Source organism: Erpetoichthys calabaricus, chromosome 2, assembly GCF_900747795.2.
Source record: "Erpetoichthys calabaricus chromosome 2, fErpCal1.3, whole genome shotgun sequence".
NCBI lineage: Eukaryota > Metazoa > Chordata > Cladistia > Polypteriformes > Polypteridae > Erpetoichthys > Erpetoichthys calabaricus.
In genome coordinates this window covers 58,867,566-58,891,211 of record NC_041395.2, presented here as the reverse complement: position 1 = coordinate 58,891,211, position 23,646 = coordinate 58,867,566, and the positions used below count along the sequence as shown (strand labels likewise).

Sequence of the window (23,646 nt, the reverse complement as noted above, 5' to 3'; positions counted from 1 at the left end):
TATTTTTTTATATATACATTATTTTACTGATAAAAATTGGCAGACAACCCATACAGATTGATGTGCCCCTAAAGAGCAATAGAAAAACAGTAGACACAATTTCATAATTGGATCTATGGACTAGAAGGTATGCAGTGTGTAAAAAGATTTAAGAGTCAAGAGACTCGCCATTCTCCATTAAAAGGCAGTATTCACAAGGAACTAGAATGACTAACAGTATGCCAATGTGTTGCACTGTGTGAATTGCAAACCAGAAGATGATATATGGAAGACATATAATAGATTTAGGAAGCCTTATGTGGAATAGTTTGTGCAGTTTGGTCTTCATACTAAAAAAAAACAGCACCGCTCGAGAAAGCCCAGAGAAGCCCAATTAAGCTAATTCTTCTTCAGGTCCTCCAGGGCTGATGTTCTCTCTTCCTCGTTTTGCTACAACTTCTCATCTACTTCAGGTTTCTTCCCTAGCTTCCTGTTGCTGCAAGGTTCAAGTTCAAAACCTTTGTTTTGATTTATGGCTCTGCAAATAGTCCTGCTTTTTAATATTTCCAGTTTTTGGCCTTTCCTTATGTCTCTTCAAATAGTGTCCGTTCTGTCTCTGTTTGTCTGCTGACTGTCCCACATCTTACCAGATGTGCCAAGACTGGACAATGCTTCTGTGTTCTTGCTCCAAAACTGTGCAATGACATTCCCTTTGTCTATTCGAACTGCACCCAATTTCCTCATGTTTATGGAAAATGCATCTTTTAATGAAATATTTTGGAATGGCTTGTGCAGGATAGCTGCTGTTGTGCTAGAGATGAGTTTAGAATACTGATTTTTGTCTTAGCCTAGTTGCAGGTATAATTATATGGTAGCAGTAGCACTCCCTTCTTTCTCGGCTTTTTATTTTGTTCTATGTTGCTTGTGATTCTTGCACCTTCTAATCATTCTTGAATGTATTATAATTTGCTGTGGATGTCACCTTGGATTAAAATGTTCACAAAAAATAATGAATAATTTCAGGACTAGAGTTATTAGCTATGAGGAGGGGCTGGAGGTGCCAAAATTACAAACAGCCATGTTAAAAATGTTTAAAATTATGAATAAAGGACAGACATTCCATTTGGGGTTTGCTTCCTTCCTTACACCCAATGCTAAAACTGCAGAATGGGATAGTGTGGGTTTGGTGAAAGAAGGGATGGATAAGTATGGTTAAATTTATCTGATACTTCTCAGTAAATTCTTTAGCAAGGACAGGGGCAGAGTTCATTGGTATGCCAGGTTATAATCAAATTATGAAATGGTTATAAAAAAAAATTACCAAATGTAATTACAAAATTGGTGAAACAACCCACATCGACTACTTTCTCCTTTTCCATTAAAATTTTGAAAGACAGTGTAATGTACTAAACTGTACCTCTCTCCATGAATGTGGCTATACCTGAGAGCAACAGCATGATCAGACACATCCATCTCACTCGCAGCAAGAAGTAATAATGAAAAAGTGTGTGGGGCTCAGTGACCAACACTATCCTTATTAACCCACTCACCAATAATCCCAGACCAGCACTCAGTGATTATTAATATCAAAAAAGTGTAACGCAACTAAGAAAAATCAATTACTTTACACAAACCCCCAAATCAACAAATACATTCCCAAAATAAATCAAGAGGGTGACAAATTATGTTATATGATAAGATCACAAATACTAATCTGCCTCAACAGACATAATGTTTTATAATAACAGTCCTGATTTAAAGTTTCACAGTTCTGAAAGAGGACAAAGGTACCAGAATGATACCAACAGCATGCCACCAAAAATGTAAGAAAAATGTTCAGTACTACCAGGAAATAGTTGGGCGCTGCAGAGCATACAAAAGAAAAAAAACTTTTGCAGAGAGTGCATCTGTCTTGTACATCTGAGCTAAATGTCCGACTTTAGGTAGGTGGCTTTTGTTTTGTATTTCTCGTGATTGAGAGTTGGATGTTTGCTCTAGAGAGGAGAGGAATGAAGGTCAGTAGGAACAAGACAGAATACATGTGTGTGAATGAGAGGGAGGTCAGTAGAATGGTGAGGATGCAGGGAGTAGAGTTGGTGAAGGTGGATGAGTTTAAATACTTGGGATCAACAGTACAGAGTAATGGGGATTGTGGAAGAGAGGTGAAAAAGAGAGTGCAGGCAGGGTGAAATGGGTGGAGAAGAGTGTCAGGAGTAATTTGTGACAGACGGGTATCAGCAAGAGTGAAAGGGAAGGTCTACAGGACGGTAGTGAGACCAGCTATGTTATATGGGTTGGAGACGGTGGCACTGACCAGAAAGCAGGAGACAGAGCTTGAGGTGGCAGAGTTAAAGATGCTAAGATTTGCACTGGGTGTGATGAGGATGGATAGGATTAGAAATGAGTACATTAGAGGGTCAGCTCAAGTTGGGTGGTTGGGAGACAAAGTCAGAGAGGCGAAATTGCGATGGTTTGGACATGTGCAGAGCAGAGATGCTGAGTATATTGGGAGAAGTATGCTAAGGATAGAGCTGCCAGGGAAGAGGAAAAGAGGAAGGTCTATAGAAGGTTTATGGATGGTTTATGGATATGGAAAAAGATGATCTGATGTGGCAACCCCTAACGAGAGCAGACGAAAGAAGAAGAAGATGTCAGTTGCCTCAGCTTCTCGTTTCTCCTGATGTTTCTCTCTCTCTCTCCTCAATTAATTTTTAACATAAAAAGGCTTTTGGAAATATTGCTTCCTGCATTCTGTTTTCCCTGTCTTTCCCAGTAATAGGCAAAACCACAAACCATAAGCCCAAAGAGCCCACAGGCTTGGCACTGCCCTCTTCCCAGAGCATCAATAGTCATGACTGAGGATAAGCCGTGATGAGGGAGTAAACAGGTGTCACAGTTACATTGTAAAAGAAGTTACAGTTTATTCATACATTGAGAAAAAAAGTGCAGTCAAAAATGTGCAAAACAAAGCATGTCCTCAAACAATAAATAATCAGTAAAATTGTGCTTTGAGATCAATAGTTTTCTGGGTGTTTAAAATAAGGTACATAAATATAATAAAATTCCAAATGCAAAGGTAAAACCTTAAATGTATGTTTCTTACTCATTGTCAGACCTCAGGACCAATGGGCATCTCACTTAAGAAGCTCACCGCATCCCTCCAATCCATCACCACAGCCATCACCCATGGACCCGGAGCTGCCACCTTTGTCAGTCACCACAACTCCCTTTGATGCCGCTGCATCAGGACATCATCCTTTCTTCAGCAGCCATGACCTCTCTCTCACCTTTTCTCTCGGCTTTTTCTGTTCATTTTTCTTCCAGACTTTTTCCTTTTCCTATTGCACGAACCACTCTTCCTCTTATTCTCCAAAACCACCCTGAGTTGGTGTCCTCTGATTGCTGGACTGCTGTTAGCTGGCAACCATTAATTAGTAATCATGCATGCTGGAATGAGCACATCCCACACCAATATCATCTAAAATAACAGGATGTGCCTTACCACTATAAAAGATTAAATAATTAAAACTACTCCTTTCAATTCACACCCACTTCATTGTCTCACAACTGGAGTGCAAAATCTGACAAAGGGTTCATAATATACAGTATGTGGCACGTGCTGCCAAACCAGATGACATTACACATCAACATATCAAACACTATTGTTCATATTGTTTAAGCACAGGTTCCTTTATTACATTACACGTTAGTCATTGTCATGCCTCTCTTCTTGACCAAAAAAAAAACAAATAGGTAAAGAATCAAAGTAAACGAGCCAAAATATACACAGCATATCAATAGGTTCAGCCATTAGTCACATGTTACCATGTGTGAATTAGGGTGTAGGAGAACCACATCAGGGATGAGAGAACAGCAGTGCTCCCAAAGATCATGAAGCTATCTTGTACCATGTAATGATCTGTGTAAAATTAGACAAACGTTACACTCCGGACACCTTGGGTGTGTTTCATCATATCAGATGCTTCCTGAAGCGTAATATTTCCTAATTTGTCTGATTAAATTTCTGTCTATCACTAACTCTTTTGTTCACCATCAATAATTCTGTGACACAAAAACCAAATCATGCTTACCTACCAAACTCTTTCTTCATCTCCCTTTCCACTCATACTCCCAGCCAATAAAGTCTGCTCCAGCTCATTTTCTGACTCCAGATTTAAACTTGGCCTTTAAACCCTACATGTTGGTTACTTCCACAGAAAACACTGGAATCATGGTCTAGGGCAGGAATGTCCTCTGCATGCTCTTGAGCTGTCCTATCAGAACTTCTTCTTCTAGTCCCAAAAGTCCCTACATGGCTGAACCACAGTCTATAAGTACAGGACAGGCACCTTTAATGGCTCAGACAGTGCCTACCTTCCCAATTATGCAGCAGAGTCCCATCCGGTTTCTGCCATTCCCAAAGAACTCTCTCTTACTTGAATATCCATAAAGTGCTGCCTTCCAGAGCATGTACCGATTTTTGATTTGGGACAATGACAAGTTCAAACAGAATAAAAACAGATTTTTACAACAGTGAAATTACTTTTATTACTGACAGAAATACAGACTGGTTAAGAGCCAGGAAAAAGTCAAAGCATGGAGCTCAAGAGGGAAGCTACGAAAACCAAGACCATAATCGAACCTAAAGTCAAACATTGAACTTGAAGTCAACACCAAACTCAGCCCTAATCCCCTTGCGACTGAGTAACCTGTGTTATCATCTTTTAACATACCTTTCATTCAATGGTCTAACAAAGGTTGGGGGAAAGAGTGCATTCTAAACATACAGTAGGCGTTCCAGTGTGGTGCATTGGTTCATTTAATCCACTGTGCAAAACAGGCGTAATATATGAAAATACTTTTTTGCAAACAAAAAAACCCAACACTATACTAGATTACAGTGCAGTCTACAAATTTGTGCTAAGTGATAACTGTTACTAAGATGATAAACTGCTAAAGCAAAACTCATCTTGCTATAGATAAAGAAGAGCTAACCATTTGCACACACTTGAATGCACTGATGAAAACCCTGTAAAGTTAATCTGTTTGAATTCGCATCATCAGCAAAAATGACCTGCCTGCTAACGTCATCACTGTTGAAAATCCATAGATATCTCAATTCAACCTTCTTCCCAAACTCCACAAACCAGATAATGACCTGTTTGTTTTCTATATGCAACTATTCCACTACTCTCCATTTGTTTGATAGTTTAGATTTCATTTTCCTGACTGCTTCATCTTTACCATGGCTCTCATCTTTTTGCCATTCTTCACACTAAAGGCCTTATCTTTCTCAAAATTTCATTTAATAGAATCCTCCCACACACCATCATCGGGATGCCAGAACCTTCAGTGCTTTCTCTTATAATAACAACTTTTTTTACTAGGACAATGGAGTTGGGACTTAGCTATGTCAACATTTATTAGCTGGTTAGAAGAGCATTTCTTTTCCTCTCACCTAGACTGGACCTATACAAACGATATATCAACAACTGTGTTGATCCAGAAACAATATAAGGGAATTCATTTTATGATTGTACCTTTATCCACCCTTCTCCCAGGTATACAGTCAGAGTTTCTACCATTCCTGACATCAGTCTTTCTTTCCACCAACTTGTCAGGTCTTAAAACATCTATCTATTACAGGCCAGTTGGCTCACACAGCTACCTTCTCTAAATCCCATTCCATTCCCTGAACACTGAAAACACTACTTTTTTTTTCCTTAGGCTCTGTCACTTCTGCAGTGATGAGGTTGAGTTCTGTAATGAAGAACTCAGAAAGAGAAACCTCTCCATCAATAGTAGGTACTCTTCTTAATCAGTGCGGGAGCAGATAACATCCACTCAAAGATGAACCTCAGTAATGAAACCCACGCACATCGGTCCTCCTATTCCACCCTAACACTCCAACACGAAACTAAATGTACCCATTTTGCAGACTGATCCTTCCCCAACAGCCTTTTCCTCTTAACCCTCTTTTGATCTCCCTTGGTGTGAGTGTTCTATCCAGCTACAGACCAATCTCTAACATTTTATTTCTTGCTAAAATCTTTGACTCTGCTCAATCACATAATCATCTGTCACTTCATAATTTATTGGAACCATTCCAATTAGGCTTTAGAACTGGACACAGCAATGAAATTGCCCTAGTCCGTAGGGTTATGAAGGACCTCCTTATTTTGTTCGATTCAGAGACATTCAACATCTTAGTACTGCCTCACCTCACTGCTGCCTTTGATGCTGTCTGCCATCCCCTTTTAGTTGATCATATGGAAGAGTGGCCCGGGCTGTTTGTTCTTGTTGGTAATAATAATTCTCACTCTACACCAGTATGCCATGGTGTTGCCCAGAGTTCAGTTATGTTACCCTTAGGGCAAATCACAAGGAAATATGGACTGGGTTATCATTATTATGGAGAGGACACTCAAATCTGTATTGGTGTAAAACCCACATGTATGTCTACATCTACTCTTCTTACCAATTGCCTCCAAGAAAAATAAAGTACACTCTTTTTCAGCATTATGCTTATACTGTACATTATCAAACACCAAGTCTTTAAATTAGATAGAAAACACACTGTAGATGTAAAGGCTTTCCCTTTACTTACTCAAGATTTCCCCAATTTTAATCTTTATTTTTCTCCTTTATATTTGCTTGTACATACCTATATTCAGTACACTACAATGACTTCATGAACGTGGCAGACTTACCCCTTTTATAGTCTCCACTGCGGATGGTGCTTAAGCTGCTCGTTTGAATAACAGAATGCCAGCTCATAATGCTGCTGCCATTACATAATAATAAAAACTGGAAAGAACTGTTTCAGCTCCAATCATCCATGTGTGCAACATCTGTGACCATGGAGAGTTGTAGAGATGGAGTCTTTAACATTGTTGCATTGACAGTGTTCGACTATTAAACAGAATGAAACTTCTTTCATTGTTTCTCATCACTGCCTTTGTGGAATTTCTTACAATATTACTACGCAAACTTAACATTCTGGCATGCTACTGATTTTGCTACTCATTTACCAATTTTGTAATTAAAAAAGAAAAAACAAATACAAATTTTAATGTACTTACTACATAAGGAAAATGGAACTTAAACTCTTGGACTTAACTATAGATACTACAGCAGATTAACTTGCAGCACAAATGTCACAAAACAGACAACAGAGAGCAATGGCAGAATTGAAACTTGTACATTAAGTGTGTCTAAGACTACTACTTCTACTGTGTGTAACTAAATGGTGGTCACCTATTGCATAATAAGGATATTTGCTTTATTAAATGCTGCATTGCACCTTGCACAGTTTAGAAAAATGTTACTACTGGGGAAGAGTTTTTCTTTTTAATGTATGCCAACTAAATTTTTTATTTTCAAGTTCATTCACTGAGAAAAAATGTCATGAGCCTCATAAATTTAGTTTTCCAACCTCTGATAATTTTTTTTCCCTCACTGTATAGGAGAATCAAGAGCAAGGAATGAATCAAGTGCACATCCTGGACTAAAGGACCCTTTTAACTCTAATAGGCTATGGACATTAAACTTGTTCTGAGCAGAGAGAGCTACTTAAGGACCTAATCCAAGTCTTCAAAATTCTCAAAAACATTGATAGAGTAGTTTCATCAGAGTTCTTTCAATTAAATCATATAAATCACATACTCCATGATACTCTAGTCTAATTGAAGCTGAATCTATTAAGCAATACTTTACACAAATGATTGAGGAAAATCACGAACAAACTGCAAAGTCATTTGATTAAACCATAAAACCTTGATAACATTTAAATAGATCAAGATGAGAAATTGGGACAATATTTCTAACAGCTAACCAAATATGCTTAATGGACTGAAAGGCTTCCTTTTCAGGTGGGGCACCAGTTCCCTGCAGGACATGGTCATACTTGCCCATCTACTCCCTACTGATGTATTCCAGAACTTTACTCTTCCCCACGGAGTATAAAGATTTACCTACCATCACAGACCTATGGTTTCCTAAAGCAGAGTCTCATCTCTAAGTCAAAATGTAGAGTAAGACACACGACCGATCTGGTGACTTAAATATAAAGGAGCAGCAGATAGAAAGAGAGAGTGACAAGACAGGCCTAAGAAATGTCTGACCATATATTATGAAGTCTCTGGTTCATCCATAAAACAAGTTCAACTGAAAAACTAAATGGACCAAAAGAGTCCACACACATTTTCTGTCTTAACAGCACCAGCTGTTTCTCAAGCAGCTCATGGCCAAGTTTTAATGAGTGATTGGTAAGTGTGAAAATTTGACAACTCCTTTAAGTCTGTCAGAAAGGAAAACCTTCAGCCTTATGAAAACCAGACATGATCGCCTCCATTTTATATTTGCATATTTGAATGCTGTACAAAACGTTTTGATACTGACAATTGTTAATGACAACAAGTCAGCCTTTAGTAACTGGTTTGTAATAAAATATAAATGTATTTTGTGCTTCTATAACAGACTATTGATACCTTTTAATCTTACACAACTCCAAATAAAAAACCCTAGCACGGTACAGTTTAAGATGGTATAGAGTTACAGCATGTGTCAGAAAGAAAACCATTTGGAAAACCAAAAGAAATATAGCCAGTTGTATCATAAATGTTGCAAGTCGCCTTGGATAAAGGTGTCAGCCAAATACATAAATGTAAATGTCAATGCATGGTCAGCAGCAGTTCCACTCCTGTTGGTCTTGTATATGCCAGACTTCCAATATTAATCTATTAAACTTCACATGCAGTACTGTAGTTCTCTTCTGTCTTTGATTTTAACACTTAGTGGACAAAAACCAAAATAGACAGGTCTTAGTGAATAACTCTCTAGTTGTTGTTTTCTTAAACTGTGGGTTGCGACCCATTTTGAGTCACACAATGTCTGTGCATGGATCATGCTGAGTTGTGATTTACAATAGAAATGAATGAGAAAAGGTTAGTGGAATGCCTTGTGATGGGTTGCCGCTTGCAAGGGGAAACAATACCCCCTGCAAGACAACACCAGCGATTGGTCAATTGGGATTCCCCACCCCACCCTGAAAGTCAGTTGGTGGCAATTCTCCAAGGGGGATGGGGATGTCAATTGACAACAGTTCCGCAAAGGATTTTCTATTCCTTGGATGGCACCTCATGGCAATTGTGTGTCACAAAGACATAGAAAAAGAAAAGCTGGGTCACAAGAGAAAAAGTTGAAGAACCACTGCTCTAGAGTGTTGCAGCCTGAACCATCTGCAGCTCAGTGTTAGTAAACCCAAGGGGACAGCATTGGACTAGAAGAGAAGTAATGTGTTTGTGACTCTGTGGAGCACAAGTACAGGTGATTCAGCTATGTAAAGACACCTACACAGAACTCTGGTTTTGCCTACAAACATAGAAGCCATAAAGAAAAGGACCAGAGTTCACTATTTCTTGAGGCAGCTTAGATCATTTGGTGTAGGTTGAACTTTTCTGCAAATGTTCCATTATCCTGTGGAGGTATTTTGGCTCCTTACGCAGTGGTACAGTGGCATGTGAACAGGAAATGCCAACAGACTTAAAAAGGTAATTAGGAAAGCTGGCTCTATTATGGGTGCTAGCCTACATTCTCTGGAGGCAGTAACAAGAAGGATGTTGGCTAAGCAGCTATGAACAATGTCTCATACCATCTGCTTGGCACCCTGGTCTAATGCCCAGTCTAATTTTGTATAGGTAGGAAAAAATATTAGCCCTGAATGGTAATGTGTATATCTCAGTTTTGGAAAAAATAACTACTGACACTATTAATTATATCAATCATATGAAATAGAGCTTGAAAAAATATATTACCATAAGCACAAGATGAATAGCTCATTTGAAAGGATGAGGAGATATCTGAACCAGTTATTGGAATATTTTGCTATCTTAGAAAATCAAAATAGATGAGCATATTACCGGGTCCTTTGTTATATCCAACAGGCCATGTAAATCATGGATTCAACAATAAGCCATTTAATATGTTAACTTCCGTCAGCTTTCAAGCCATGCCATCCTGCTTTCAGCAGCTAAACTGTTGAAGATCATATTTTACAATCACTTTGTCTATGAAAATTCACTCCTCAAAATGCCCAATATGAAGCATGAAAAAACAAAACCTTTCAAGTGCAGATAATATAGCTGCAGAATGACTTTTCCAAGCAGAGTCGACAGGCTCCTGAGAATAGCAATCAATTCTTGTCTGCAATGCAGCCTACTGGGTAATCAGCTGATTGATTTAGAAATGATACAGCAGCCAGAAGTCTTTCTTTCTTGGCATGCAAGACACATTAGGACCAATTCAAATCTCCCCCAGAGATCATCAGAACAGGACAAGATCTTACCACCAAGACGACCTGGCCTCTTTACAGAACAGCATGCCGACTGTCATGGGCTGATGTTCACTTTTTTGTGTGCACTTAATTAATTCCCTGTCAACAAAACAAGGAAAATGAAACATCATCTGCTGGATATGACCACAAAGAGGTCAGTGATTTACCATAGCACAGGTTATGGATTAGCAAGTGCCACAGATATGTTCCTGTTACATTACTTGTATCTGCCTGAAATTATCTGTTGCTGAAAAGATTTGTAAAATAGAATATATTTAGAGATGTTATTGAGGATCATTTGTGGAAAATGTATTGTGGTCATATATAGTAACTCAAATTCAATCAATTTCACTGCGTCCAGACAAATTGCACATTTAAATTTAAAAATTTAAGCTCAAGGTGCTACAGGCCCTTCAGCCTTTCTTACATTTTTCTGTATGTGGTTGATGTGGGTGTGAGACTAAGGGGTCCTTACAACAGGTAGGTTCCAGTTTTACAACTAATGCTGCGGAGACAGGTTCTGGTCTTCCATAACCTAAACAAGTGGACAGTTGGATGAAAAAACAGCTTCTTAATGATGTGCAAATGTCAATTGGGTGTATTCTTTATTGATTAGATCACTGTAAATGGTCACCCTCTTTTCCTTTTACATTTGTTTCCTTTGCATTTTTACTTTTTCCCATGGCTCCCCTTTTCACTACTTAGCAGACATTGTGTAGATGTTTCATCTTTTTCCCTCTTTACACCCATATATTTTATTCAAGACGGTGTCTCTGCTATCTAACCACAGATGAATGAACATCATCTTAAATTAAACCTCCCAAAGTCTGATATCTTCTGCTTACCTTCTGTTTCTGCAGTGGAAAGGGTGAGATTTGGGTGCAACACCAGTCATATGGCTGTGAAGAGGGGACATAGATCCAGACATACTGGACTTTGTCAATGGAGCCTGGTTCTTGAAATGTGGAACTTATCTTTTCTTGCAGGAAAGCAGATGGAACTAGAGCAGGAGGTTGACATTGGGTAGATGTTGTTGCACTCACTGCTCCACTCAGTATTCATAATCAAGGCTGGTCTCTCTGTTTCCTACTCTTATTACCCCATGGGAGAGGCACCAGACAGATATGTGAATATATACTGTACAAGTTCCCAGTTGAGTGACATACAGTTGGAGATTGTTCCAATGGACAAGATAGTAACTTCAATGGAACTTTACATTTTTCTCTTTATAGCTTAAACTATTGTTTAGAGACACTGGATTTGCTGCTCTGTTGACTCTAATTTTACTAGGGTACCTTAATGTTCACATAGGGAATGGTGGCGATATCTGCAGAGACACGATTGGGAAGAAAGACAACTTGATCTGAACATAAGTTGGGAATTGCAATGTATTATATAAGACATCTTTTATTTTGAAATTCTCTCTTTGTAATTCACAACTGATTCCACTGTGCTGCAGTACACAGCTGTGTGCCTGTTAGTGTTCTTGGTAGTTCAGCTCTGTGAGTGATAAGGTGGACCTCCTTGTATTATCTATGTCAGACACATTATTGAATGTAGATATTATAACATTTCCTCCTCTTTTCAATGTTATGATATCCAGGACATAACATGAATTGTTATTAGATTTTTATGCTAGTCTTAAAATTAACCATAATGAACACCTTCTTCAAACTAAAGATGTTAACAATGTAACTGATGGAATTAATTTTACTTTGTATTCATACCTTTTATTGCCCTGCTGCATTTTAATACATAATATAGATTTACTTAGAGACGTGTTGCTAATTTAAATAGACACATTTTAAATTTAAATAGATACGGTACATGAGGGCAGCATTTAAGCCACACTTAAGATAATTTTATATCTGGAAGGTAAAAGATGCCTTCAGTGAAAATGAAGAATGATAAAAGTAACCTGCCTTTGTTAAGAACTAGGAAACACATTTAGCAATTGTTTGTTCTTGAATAATTTTTTAGTTTATGAATATTTTATATTTCGAAAGTTTAATTTTGGGGCTTCATTTTTATGTATGAGTTCAAATTTCATTTCTTTGCTTGAGAAAGTTTTACATTTTTTTGTTTAAATTTAAACTGGGTCACATCACCATTTTGAAAGATGCTGCGGGCAGGTAATGGTTGGTGTGGTTTTCCTGCCTGTTCCTAGAGTCCGCTCTCCTAGTATGCTGATAAACTGCAGCAGTGCAAACTCCTTTGGTTTGAGGTACAGATTCAGTCAGTTAACAAGTGTGCTTAGAAAGACTCATTTTCAGCATTCTAGTTTGGGCCCTTGCTCTTTTGTTTCAACTCAGTCTTTGTCTTAGAATTTTATCTCTGATTTTATTTTTGAGTTTTGGTGAACAACTCATTCCAATCATTTGCTGACAACAGTTATGGTTTAGCTGTCCAGTTAACCTTCCAGATGTACGTGCTCGTAAAAGAATACTTTTTGTTTTCAATTTTATTTTTAGCTCACAAGAAAGAAAACTTTTTTTGTCATTTCTGTAAGACATGTACATTACTTCCTAGTTAACTGCTTTTAACATCTGAATGGTGCTTGGGAAAAAGATGGATGGTGGGTTTCCAAGCTACACATCTTTATGGCTTAACCTTAACAGGTTTGAAAGCATTTCAAGTTAAATGTTGACAAATCTATCTACACATTTGTAATACTCTCTTGAAATACAAAAATGCAATGTCTACAATACAACCACAGCCAATAGACTCACATTCATAACAGATTTGACCTGTACTAACAACCGATAACTGTATCACAACAACAGATGAAGACTGATAGAATTCAGTAGTACTTCAGGCAGAAAATTTCCCACCCTGTCACACAGTTGACAGACTTGTTGTGAAGCTAAGCGCTATCCCAAGAGTCACAGGGACTCACAGACAAAGTGATTGTATGCGTTAATGATAATGAATGAAGCATTGTGGTCTGTAATTCATCCACACCTGTGAATCAGGCCTGAATATCATGTTTCGCTTGTACACTGCAAGCTACAGTGAATCGCAGATTGAAAATATTTTTTTTTTTACTGTGACAAAAGTCTGCCTTAGCATAATCAGATCATCAGTGTTACCAGTTCTTGTCTGCTTGCCTGACAGTTAACAGACTGCATATGTGAAAAACTCCCAAGCTCAATGATATGCTCCTACACCTAAACATGTATACAAATCTTTTAACTAAAGTTAGAATTTATGAAAGATTTTTACTTAATGTTTCGTCCTGAGTATGGTGTTAATCTGCATCCAGCCCTGCAAGCATGTCCTCCAACTTACAGGGGGAAACTTGGGGGTTTGGTGGCAGGACTGGCACTCCAGCCACCGTAAAAAATCTTACACTCTGCTGAGGTGTCACCCACTGCACTCGGGTCCCAATTCAGGTGGTCTGTCATGTGGTGGGTGTGGCAGCGTAATATCAGCGCCTGCTCCCAGCCCAACCCATCCTTTCACCTCATGTTAAACAAATGTTTACATGCATTTCCCAGGAGTTTGTCCTTGCACTATTTTCAATTATGAAATTTTCTTCCTATTTTAAATACAAAGTTGCTCATAAGTATACCTGGTAATAAATTGCATTAAGTCAAATGATAACGATCTATTATGCAGTCATGTTATTTGATCTGAAGCCATCATGTCCTGAACAGTCAGGTAAAGAGACATTCTGAGTTGATCACTACTTGATGGTGAGCTGGTTTAGGCGTACGGAGAAATTATGTGGTGGATCTACAGTATCTGCTGTCTGAGAATAATCTGATTGTTTTAATATTTTTATCTTTACATTTTAAATGAGTCCATTAAGAAATAAAAATCTATTTCAGTTTAATCCAAAACATGCACAGACCATATTTTGAGATCATTTTGCTTCATGTTCAGGAGTTAAACATTTATAGATAAAAAGGAACATGAAGTATTTTAGATTTTTCCAAAGCTATACAAGTGCATAATATTAAATATTTATGTTTAGAGGTTTAAATGTGTCTCAAGTAAATAACCCACAAACCTTTCTAAACAAAAGCATTAATGGTGTTAAAAGTGCAACTATGTAATGGCTTGCTGAATGTATTCAGGATTCTGCAATTCCTAATTGATGATAACATAATGAGATGCATTATCAACTCATTTAAGCTATTAAATGCACAAAAATATTTCATTCATAATACTTCTCACGTTGCTATTCTTATAATACATGAAAAGTTAGTCAACATGTTTCTCCAAGTTACGGCTCTCAGTTTCTCAAGTTAGAACACTTATTATTATAAATAACATAAAATATCACTTTCTTAGCTGCTTTTCTGTCCAGAGAGTGGCTCAAGCATAAGCTCTCACCTTTGTGCATTTTTTACCATCTTATATATAAACGTCTACTCGTGGAAGTGTGTCTGTCTGTCCGGCCCGGAAGTGAGAGGTGGAGTCGGGGTAAGGGCTCCGCCAACGAGGAAGGAGAAAACTCGCTTAGCCGCAAATACATAAGCGAGGTGTGCGCATCTGCAAAACAAAGCCTCAGAAGAAAGACAAAGTCGCTTAGCTGCTAATATCAACAAAACGGTGTCTCTTTTACTTTTCCTCCTGCTGCTAATACACATGCGAGGTGAGCACGTCAGCAAAATGAAACCTTCGAAGAAAGACAAAGTCACTTAACCGCTAACATCGGCAAAACAGTATCCCTTTTACTTTTCCTCCCGCTGCTACTAACACAAGTGATGTGAGCACATCGGCAAAACAAATCATCCTAGGAGAGAGATGCCCAGAGTAGTTCCTTTCAATTACCTGATATCACTACATTTCCATTTTTTTCTGACGATTTCAATAATTTGTAGAACCCCAGGCTTTTTACAGCATAGGCTTACACAGCTAGTTTCTTAATAATGACAGTTATACTTAACACTTCAACAGGGACTGGCACACCATTGCATACAACATAAATGTTTGCAGGGGATAAAAAATACATTCCTTATAAGATCTTTAAAAAGAAAACTGTTCTGCATCTTTTACCAGCATCTCATTTAAATATGTCCTAAATGAGTGCCATCAATGTACAGTGAGACACAAGAGTGTCTAGTAAATAACCAGCAAGTCTGTAGTAATGTCAGAACTAATTTGATGCTTGTCATGTTATTTTCATGTGAGCACAAGTGCTTCATTTATTAACCCTCAGAAAATCAAACAGCAATCTGATGGGATTCTAATTCCTTTTTTTCATTGCTGGGTACAAACGTTTCACAGAAATGATAGAGACAAAAAATATATTGAAGTTTTTAATGAAAATTTGTTACCTACTAAAGAATTAAAAAAAAAAATCAAGTAACTTATCCAGGGGAAACCAAGAAACACTTACTTGAGGATCGTGATCGTCCATTCATGAAGACATTAAGAAATTTCTTGGTGAAAGGCATGTCTACTTCAGGAGTAGAGTCTTCAGAGAGGCACACCGAGTCCCGTTTCAATGCATCTTCCTCGTATTCCTCACCAATAGCGGACTCATAGGGTGAGGACACACAGTTGTCATAGATGGTTGCAGAGTCACTGTCATCGCTGTAACCAGAATAGCACTGCTTGAGACTCACCAGTTCCAGCTGCATGTTTTCATCTACCACTAAAGTATATTTGACCGAATCATAAGAGAGGCCACTGGCCTCAGAGCTGACAGACGTCCGTGGAATATAAGAGGCTGCCTGAAAAGCATCACCTCCATGATCTGCTGTTCTTTTAACATTCATCTTGTGATCTACTGATGAGGTATTTGTAGTGGTATACACTTCATCTTCTTCGCTAATTGAAGGGTTTGTTCTGTTGGGCAGTGACTGGCAATGTGTAGTGTCTATGTCTGAACTAATGGACATGCGGTTTTCACTGGACTGAGAGAGGAAGGGTTTATCATGCTCCAAGGAGTCTGAATTTTTCTGGACAGGGGTTAAGTAGATTTCCTCAGTGGCCTCTAGCCGTACATCTGTGTGGTAACGAATGCGGTCCCTGTGACCTTCTGAAGAACCTTTACTGTGATGCTGTTGTTGCTGCTGCTGTTGTAGGCCCGATGTGGGTTTTTCATGGAGTTTGGACCGTGTGCCCCCAGTGCTCTGAGTTGAAGAGGTGCGACGGCAAGGAGCATCAGTGGAGGTGCCTTTGTCTTTGGTCTGCGTGGTGTTGTGCTGAACTTTATCTTCGTCACTTAAGCAGATGTGGTCATGGGTTGGGGTCAGCTCTCCTGAAAGAAGCAGATCAAAGAACCACATCAATCAGTCAGTATTTTGTTGTGAAACATGTCAAAAAAGCACTCAAAAAAAAGGTTTCAAAATCACAGCATTAGAGACTGCATTGACTATCACTAGACAAAATAAATAAAGCAATAGTAAATTTAGTCAGTGTCAGCAAAGCAATGCAGAGTGGAGGATCTAAAGAGAACAAAAATACATACCACACAGCAAGGAAAATCATATGCAAATGATAGACAGAGGAGAGGCAGCCGTCTACAGCAGAAGGTGGTGAATCTGACAAGACTGACAAGCAGGGCTCCACAGTGAAATGGTAACGACCATCATTAGCGCTATTAACACATCTGTGCAACATGAATCATAATTTAGCACCAAACCAGGTGTTATTTGGGAAGAGAATGACATTTTAAGCAAGCTCCACCAGTATTATGACTAACTCAGACATAGAACAGAGGGACCATTTTGAAAGACCTGTAAGGCTGTCAACATATGAAAAAGTTTCCAACTAACTAAATTAGAGCTGACAAGCTCATTGCATAAGCCCGGATATTGGGGTCCACCCAGCTTAATTGGTGTAGAAGTGACCCCACTTGATTATGCCATGGTTAGAATAACAATTGTAGTGGTTTACATTTTTCTTATCTTCTCTGTGATTTGCCACAAAAATGGTTTCATTTGTCTGAAACAATTGTAACATTTTACATTTTTTCGTTCTTTTTAGTAAAATCAGCATGGTTATTTGCATTGATTTTGATGTTTTACATCATCTGTCCTCTGTTTTGTTGTCCTCTGTAGTTGTGTGAAGTACTCTTGATGTTTCACATTGGTAACTTCTCCTTCAATTGTTTATCAACCAAATAAGAATGACTGAGTGTAGTAACTGTAGTATTTTTTCATATTTGGTCAATTCTCAATTTTTTGTCAGTAGAATGGACATTATAATTATGTTTTTTTTATTTTATAAGATGTTGGTCTCTTTTCAATTGTTTGCATCGATGTGGTTGTGAGCAGTGAGTGTGTAGTTTTATATTAAAGATTTAGACTCAATTCAATGTATTCTTCTACAGCACAGATACATAGTGTTTACACATATTTGCAGCTATAATACAATAATGATAAAGGTACTAAATTATATATTTTCATACATGAACAAACAATAAGGCTGTGTCACATTACACAGCTTTTCCAGAAATTTTCAGTCACAGACTTGACTTACATATATATTTGTAGTACTAGAGTCGGGCCCAGTAGTGATATACTGTATTCCCGTGACTGCCATTTGGTCTGATATACCCAGCGACTCAAAAAGTCTGCAGTTCGGCCTGACTAAATCGAAAAGATCTGACTTTGTCTTAAGGCGTAGGAATTGGTTCTGTGTGCATGCTTGTGATTGTGCTGACAATAAATGTGCTCTCACCCAGAAGTACAATGCATATAATCTGAGGAATGAAAAACACAGGTGTTTTGAACCTCGCAAACATAATAAAGGCAGTAGTTGAGGCTGGACTCACCGTACCTAGAAAAATTCGTACAGCACTGGCACTGTCGGGCAACACATTATGGCTGACAGAAAGCTTACGATACTTTGGAAATGCGAAACCGTTCTGGAAAGTCATTACGGAGTCATCCAAACTGTCATCCCCTGTGATTTCTAGTTGTATAATCTGATATACCGTATATACTCACATATAAGTTGGGTCTTGTAACCCGAAAAATCGATCATAAGATCAGACCCCGACTTATACACCCATTCAAAAATCCATCCATCCATCCATTTTCCAACCCGCTATATTCCTAACTACAGGGTCACAGGGGTCTGCTGGAGCCAATCCCAGCCAACACAGGGCACAAGGCAGGAACCAATCCCGGGCAGGGTGCCAACCCACCGCAGGACACACACAAACACACCCACACACCAAGCACACACTAGGGCCAATTTAGAATCGCCAATCCACCTAACCTGCATGTCTTTGGACTGTGGGAGGAAACCGGAGCGCCTGGAGGAAACCCACGCAGACACGGGGAGAACATGCAAACTCCACGCAGGGAGGACCCGGGAAGCGAACCCAGGTCCCCAGATCTCCCAACTGCGAGGCAGCAGCGCTACCCACTGTGCCACCGTGCCGCCCCATTCAAAAATGCGACACTTAATTTTTTTTTTTTACATCTTCTTGCCTCCTCCAATCCCGCATCAGTTTACAAATCGAATTTTGTTGCAGCAGCGCAGTTACCAATTTCTTTTGCTACTTCAACGACGTTTAATTTAAAACCAGCTTCATATTTTCTTCTGATTGAACACTCCATCTTAGATAAGGGATGATCTTACCATAATGGTGTATGAAGGTGTGAGATACAAAAAACACAAATCAGTGCAATTGTTGCTTCAGAATAGTTTGGGTATTACCGTGTGGTCATGTAGGCACAATAGAGAGAGAGAGGGGGAGGTTAGGAGTACGCGCTGATACAGCGCATTGCTGCACCCACATAGAAAAAAAGGCAGTGTGCCCCATGGTTACTCTCTCAGTTGGGCATTAGCATACCATAATCTCTTGGACCAATAGCGTGAGTTTTCTGCATTTTACTTATATGACCGACATTATAAAATACCAGAAATTATACTGTAAAATCAAGTCCTGACTTATCCACGAGTATATACGGTACTCAAGTGACGAGGTCAGCAACTGCAGTAGTCAAGTTTGATATCCCCTCTGACTATAAGTCATATTATGTGCTAGAGGTTTTATTAAAAATTTTAGCCTGTCAAAAAATGGTCAGAATCATAGACACTGTATTATTTAAAATTTAGAGAAATGTTCATATTATATTAATACAGCATCATTGTAAGTCTATGGAAATACAGCAATTCAAGGCACAAGATATTCTTGTGTACTGCAATAACGAATTGATTTTGGTAGCTAAAAACATGCATTTATTTGTTTAAAAACATTTTTAACCTTCATTGTATTGCATTTTTTTGTGAAAATGTACAGCTAATTTAACTTATTTTTATAGGTATTTATTTTACAGTGCACTATATAGCAAAACATAATAGAACCTAAATGAATAATAGACTGTGAATTGTGGAAATTTGTTGGCTAAATGGTTGTAACTGCGTTAAATAATTATGGTGTTTTACAGTGTTGGTATCTATGAAAACTTATTCCCGCTACTCAAAAAATGATTGCATTATTTTGCAGAGTTACTGTGTTATTTTGCAAAACAATTGCATTATTTTGAAATAATTATTGCATTATTTCATCATAGTATTGTATTATTTCACACTAGTTGTTGTGCTGTTTCATAAAAGAATGACATTTTTTCACAATATTGCATTATTTTGCAAAGATATTGCTTGCTTTGGTTGGTGTCATCACGCATGTATGTTTACAGGTTGTCTACTGAGAGCTAGTGAGGACAAGATTGAGCATGTGCATAGTGAGCAATCCAATGACAAGAACTGAACAGAAGCTATAGGTACTGCGTGTATACTGTAAATTTAATCTTGCATGTGTTGAGAGGTGGATTTAATTGGCCTATGTTGGGATCACAAGGAGCCAGTGATTATTGCAGTAGCACTGGGTGTAAGGCATGTGGTGGAGTCTCCTTTGTAGGGTTCAATCAGAAAATGGTGTGCGCAGCATATAATTCAGTAACAGAAACATATAAACATCCGTTTAGTTTGAATCCTGTTATTTGCTATAGATATTTTGAAACAGTGTGATATTGACAGTGTTAATACCTTCAGTCTTTGGGGGCTCAAGTTGGGGAAGGGGAAATAGGCAGTGCTCAGGGGGGGCCTTAGGCATGTGCAAACTGTGCACCTGCACAGGGCCGCCAAATCCCAGGGGCCGCCACGCCAATATATATTGAATATAAAACAGAAAGAGAAAATAACTACACAGCTGACGGCAATGTGGCCGAAAAACATTGTGTTTCTTGTTAATCAGTACACTGTATTTACTAATGTTGCTAGAGTCGGAGCAGTAAGCTATATATAGTATTATAACGTTCTGCCGTAATGAGAATATCATGGGCCGCCACTTGGCTTTCAAGTTACGGACACACGCATATAGAAGCAAAGCTAGTGTAAGTGGGCGAGTCGTCTTACAAGTTAATGTTTCACCTAGTTTTAATAAAGTAGTGTTAGCGCAATAGTCATAGTGAATATCTAGTCGGATAGGGAACACAAGACATTCGCATACCCATTCTAAGCAAAATGAAGAGATTTCGAGTACACAAAAGCTGGCAAAACGCAGCGGCAAATATCGGCAAAAGTTAAATGCTTGTGTCATGAGCACGAGGAGGCTAGGCAGCGTCCACAATGGACGTGGCCATCCGCCGTGCATAAGATACCATATTGACATTGGCGGGTGAAGGGGCCACTGATTCTTTCTATGCCCAGGGCTGCCATGATCCTAGAGCTGCCCCTGTTTTTACTTCACACCTCATGAAGGACCGAACGTATTTTGTTAATTGAGAAGTATTACTCACATATTCCCAGTATGCAGTGTTAAATGAGAATCTGATGCAGTTAAGTAGACTCATGGATACCAATCAATCCACAAATGCATGGGGAGGCCATGAAAACCTGATACAGACCCTAGCACTGTGAAGCAGGAATTACAGCTCTGCACTACCACCCAGCAAGTGTTTAAACACCTGTACTCTATTTGCAAAACCTTAACCCGATTAAAATTAAATGTATACCTATAACTTTGGTTCAGTTCTAGTCCCTTGATTGCTGAACCTCTCCCTCAACCGCTATCAGTAGACAATCAAAGCATACACATGCCAGATGTTTCTGGCAGCAGCAGGCGATATCTTTGTGAAAAAGCACAAAGTTTTATAAAATCAAACAATAGTTTTGCAAAAATAACACAATACAACTTTTTGAGTGGAGAGAATAAGTAGGTTTCTTCTCATTCAATTACTAGAAAGTGAATAAATGAAGTAGTGAAGACATTGTATGCTGTTGAAGACTTTTTGATTGTCTGGCAAAAAAATAACACAGCAGCTGTATTGTTCTACACATTGGGGTCTGAGGAATTCCCTTGGGATTGTTGGGCACATCTAGTGCCGGCTCTTAATGAAACCCTTGGGAATTGATTGTACATAACTAACAGATAAGGAGCCGCAACCACATGGAATCACCAAGCTTTCCCTCCCACTGTGAAACTGGCAAAGGCTCCAGGTCCCAACTCCTGTCAGTACACTCCAGTTAAAGTTAGCCACAGTTTTTGCCCTTCATGTTCATTTGCTGTTCTTAAAACAATAACAATTTAATTTATTTTGTCTATAATTTAGCATAAAAATGAAGAAGAAAAATAGAAACTATAATCTGTTTGACATCACGGCCCATTTGCAGCTTCGATATTTTCACCAACTGCAAAACCATCCAGCTGGAGAATTCAAGCAGAAAGTTGCAGAAATGCAGAGCACTACAAACACATCCCTGAATAAAACGTCCTCCCAGATGGGGACTCTAAAGAGGCTGCCGCTTTCTGAGGAATGTTTCTTTTGTTACTAACACAGTTCTCTGCCTCTAAAATGATCTGGAACATGATACAGACTTGCTGTTTTTTTGGAAAATACAGTAATGACACATATTCATTCTCCATCCCCACCCCAAGACAATCTCGTTATAAGAGCAATATGCCTCTATGACTGCTCATTAGGGTTGCTTGTCTGGCAACTGCAGTGCAACACAAAGCTTGAAAGATGAGAAACAATAATTAAATAAATGAATCAACTACCAGCGACCTTGAATTAAGCTGTCATTTCGTCTTGTAACATCAGATTTGAAGTTGTACTCCATAAATCTGCTTCCAAATTCACTTCCCCCACAAAGCCCGGCAGCCTCTGCTGACGGCACTGACAAAGTTTCCAGCAAATTTGACAAAGGCCAGGGTGGGGGTGGTGGGGTCTGAGATCACTGGTCATCAATGTGCACTCACCTGTCTTCAAGGGTGACGACGACCGGGAGACTTTTTCCTGCCAGCTGTACTTCTTCCCAAACGAGTTGTTATTCAGGGTGTCCTGCGATTTTAATTAAGAACAACAACAAAGCTTTAATTTTGCTGAACAGTGAGGGTGCATGACAATTAGATGTCTTTGTTCCAAGCTGCAGCGCGCATTTAAAGGGGCAGGGATCCCTTTCAGATTGCCAGGCAGGAATCGAGCTGAAAGCCCCTGAGGCCTGTCACCAGACTCACCTAACAGACTTTCTGTTTTCAAAAGGAAAAAATAAAAAACACACAGACACACAAACTGGAGATATTTTTTTAGTCTTCTGTGCAAATGAAAAAAAAAAAATCCGATACAAATTAAAAAGCAGGTTTGGATCGATTAGGTGTCAACTTCAATCAAGCACCAGCCGAGATAATTGTTATAGCAGCCTCTCAAGTTTCATCCTCTTGCCAACACTTCTAGTCTGTCTCATTCAACGTGGAAAATGTGCTAATCAGCTGACAGTCTTCAAGAAGGAGATCCCAGGAAGAGCAGTCAGGCAAATGATCAAGTCACATTTACTCTTAAAATGAGAAGAAAAAAGACAAATGCAAATGCAGGAAGGAGCTCACTGTGGAAGGTACAGACTCATATTTATATTAGAACACCAGTTAAAAAAGACAACCAAATATTTCATTTCATCTTTTGGAATATAGCAAAAGGGTTTTCTGTGCAAACAGAATCAGAAGCAGCTCAACATCAGTAAGACAAAGGAGAAAATTGTAAACGTCAGGAAGTTCAAGTCCACTCTGTCCCCAGTTCACATTGATGGGGACATACAAATATCTTGGGCGCATCTGAATGACAGGTTTGACTGGACTACCAACTCAGAGAGTATATAACAAGGTTTTCAGAATGGCCTGAGAAGACAGAGGTCATTTGGTGTATGCCAGCCACTCTTACATGTTTTCTTTCAGTCTGTAGTGGCCAATGTATTTTTCTATGTGTTAGTGTGCTGTGGAAATGACACTAGTGCAGGTAATGCCAACAGACGAAATAAACCGATTGAAAAGGCCAGTTTAGTCTTGGGAGTCAGGCTGGACGCACTGGAGAAAGTGGTCACTCAGGAAGCTGCTTACTATCCTGGACCACAACTCTCACCCCATG

The 23,646-nt window shown here is 38.8% G+C and overlaps 1 protein-coding gene across 1 annotated transcript in view; it reads right to left on the bottom strand.

Annotated features, from left to right (window-relative positions):
- mapk8ip1a (mitogen-activated protein kinase 8 interacting protein 1a) overlaps positions 1-23,646 on the bottom strand; it is a 277,120-nt gene that overhangs the window by 29,380 nt on the left and 224,094 nt on the right. Inside the window, exons 4-5 of the mRNA XM_028793829.2 lie at positions 22,488-22,569; positions 15,660-16,526 (exon numbers count right to left, since the gene is read on the bottom strand). Coding sequence (XP_028649662.1) covers positions 15,660-16,526; positions 22,488-22,569 — 949 coding nt within the window. The remainder of the gene's footprint in view (positions 1-15,659; positions 16,527-22,487; positions 22,570-23,646) is intronic.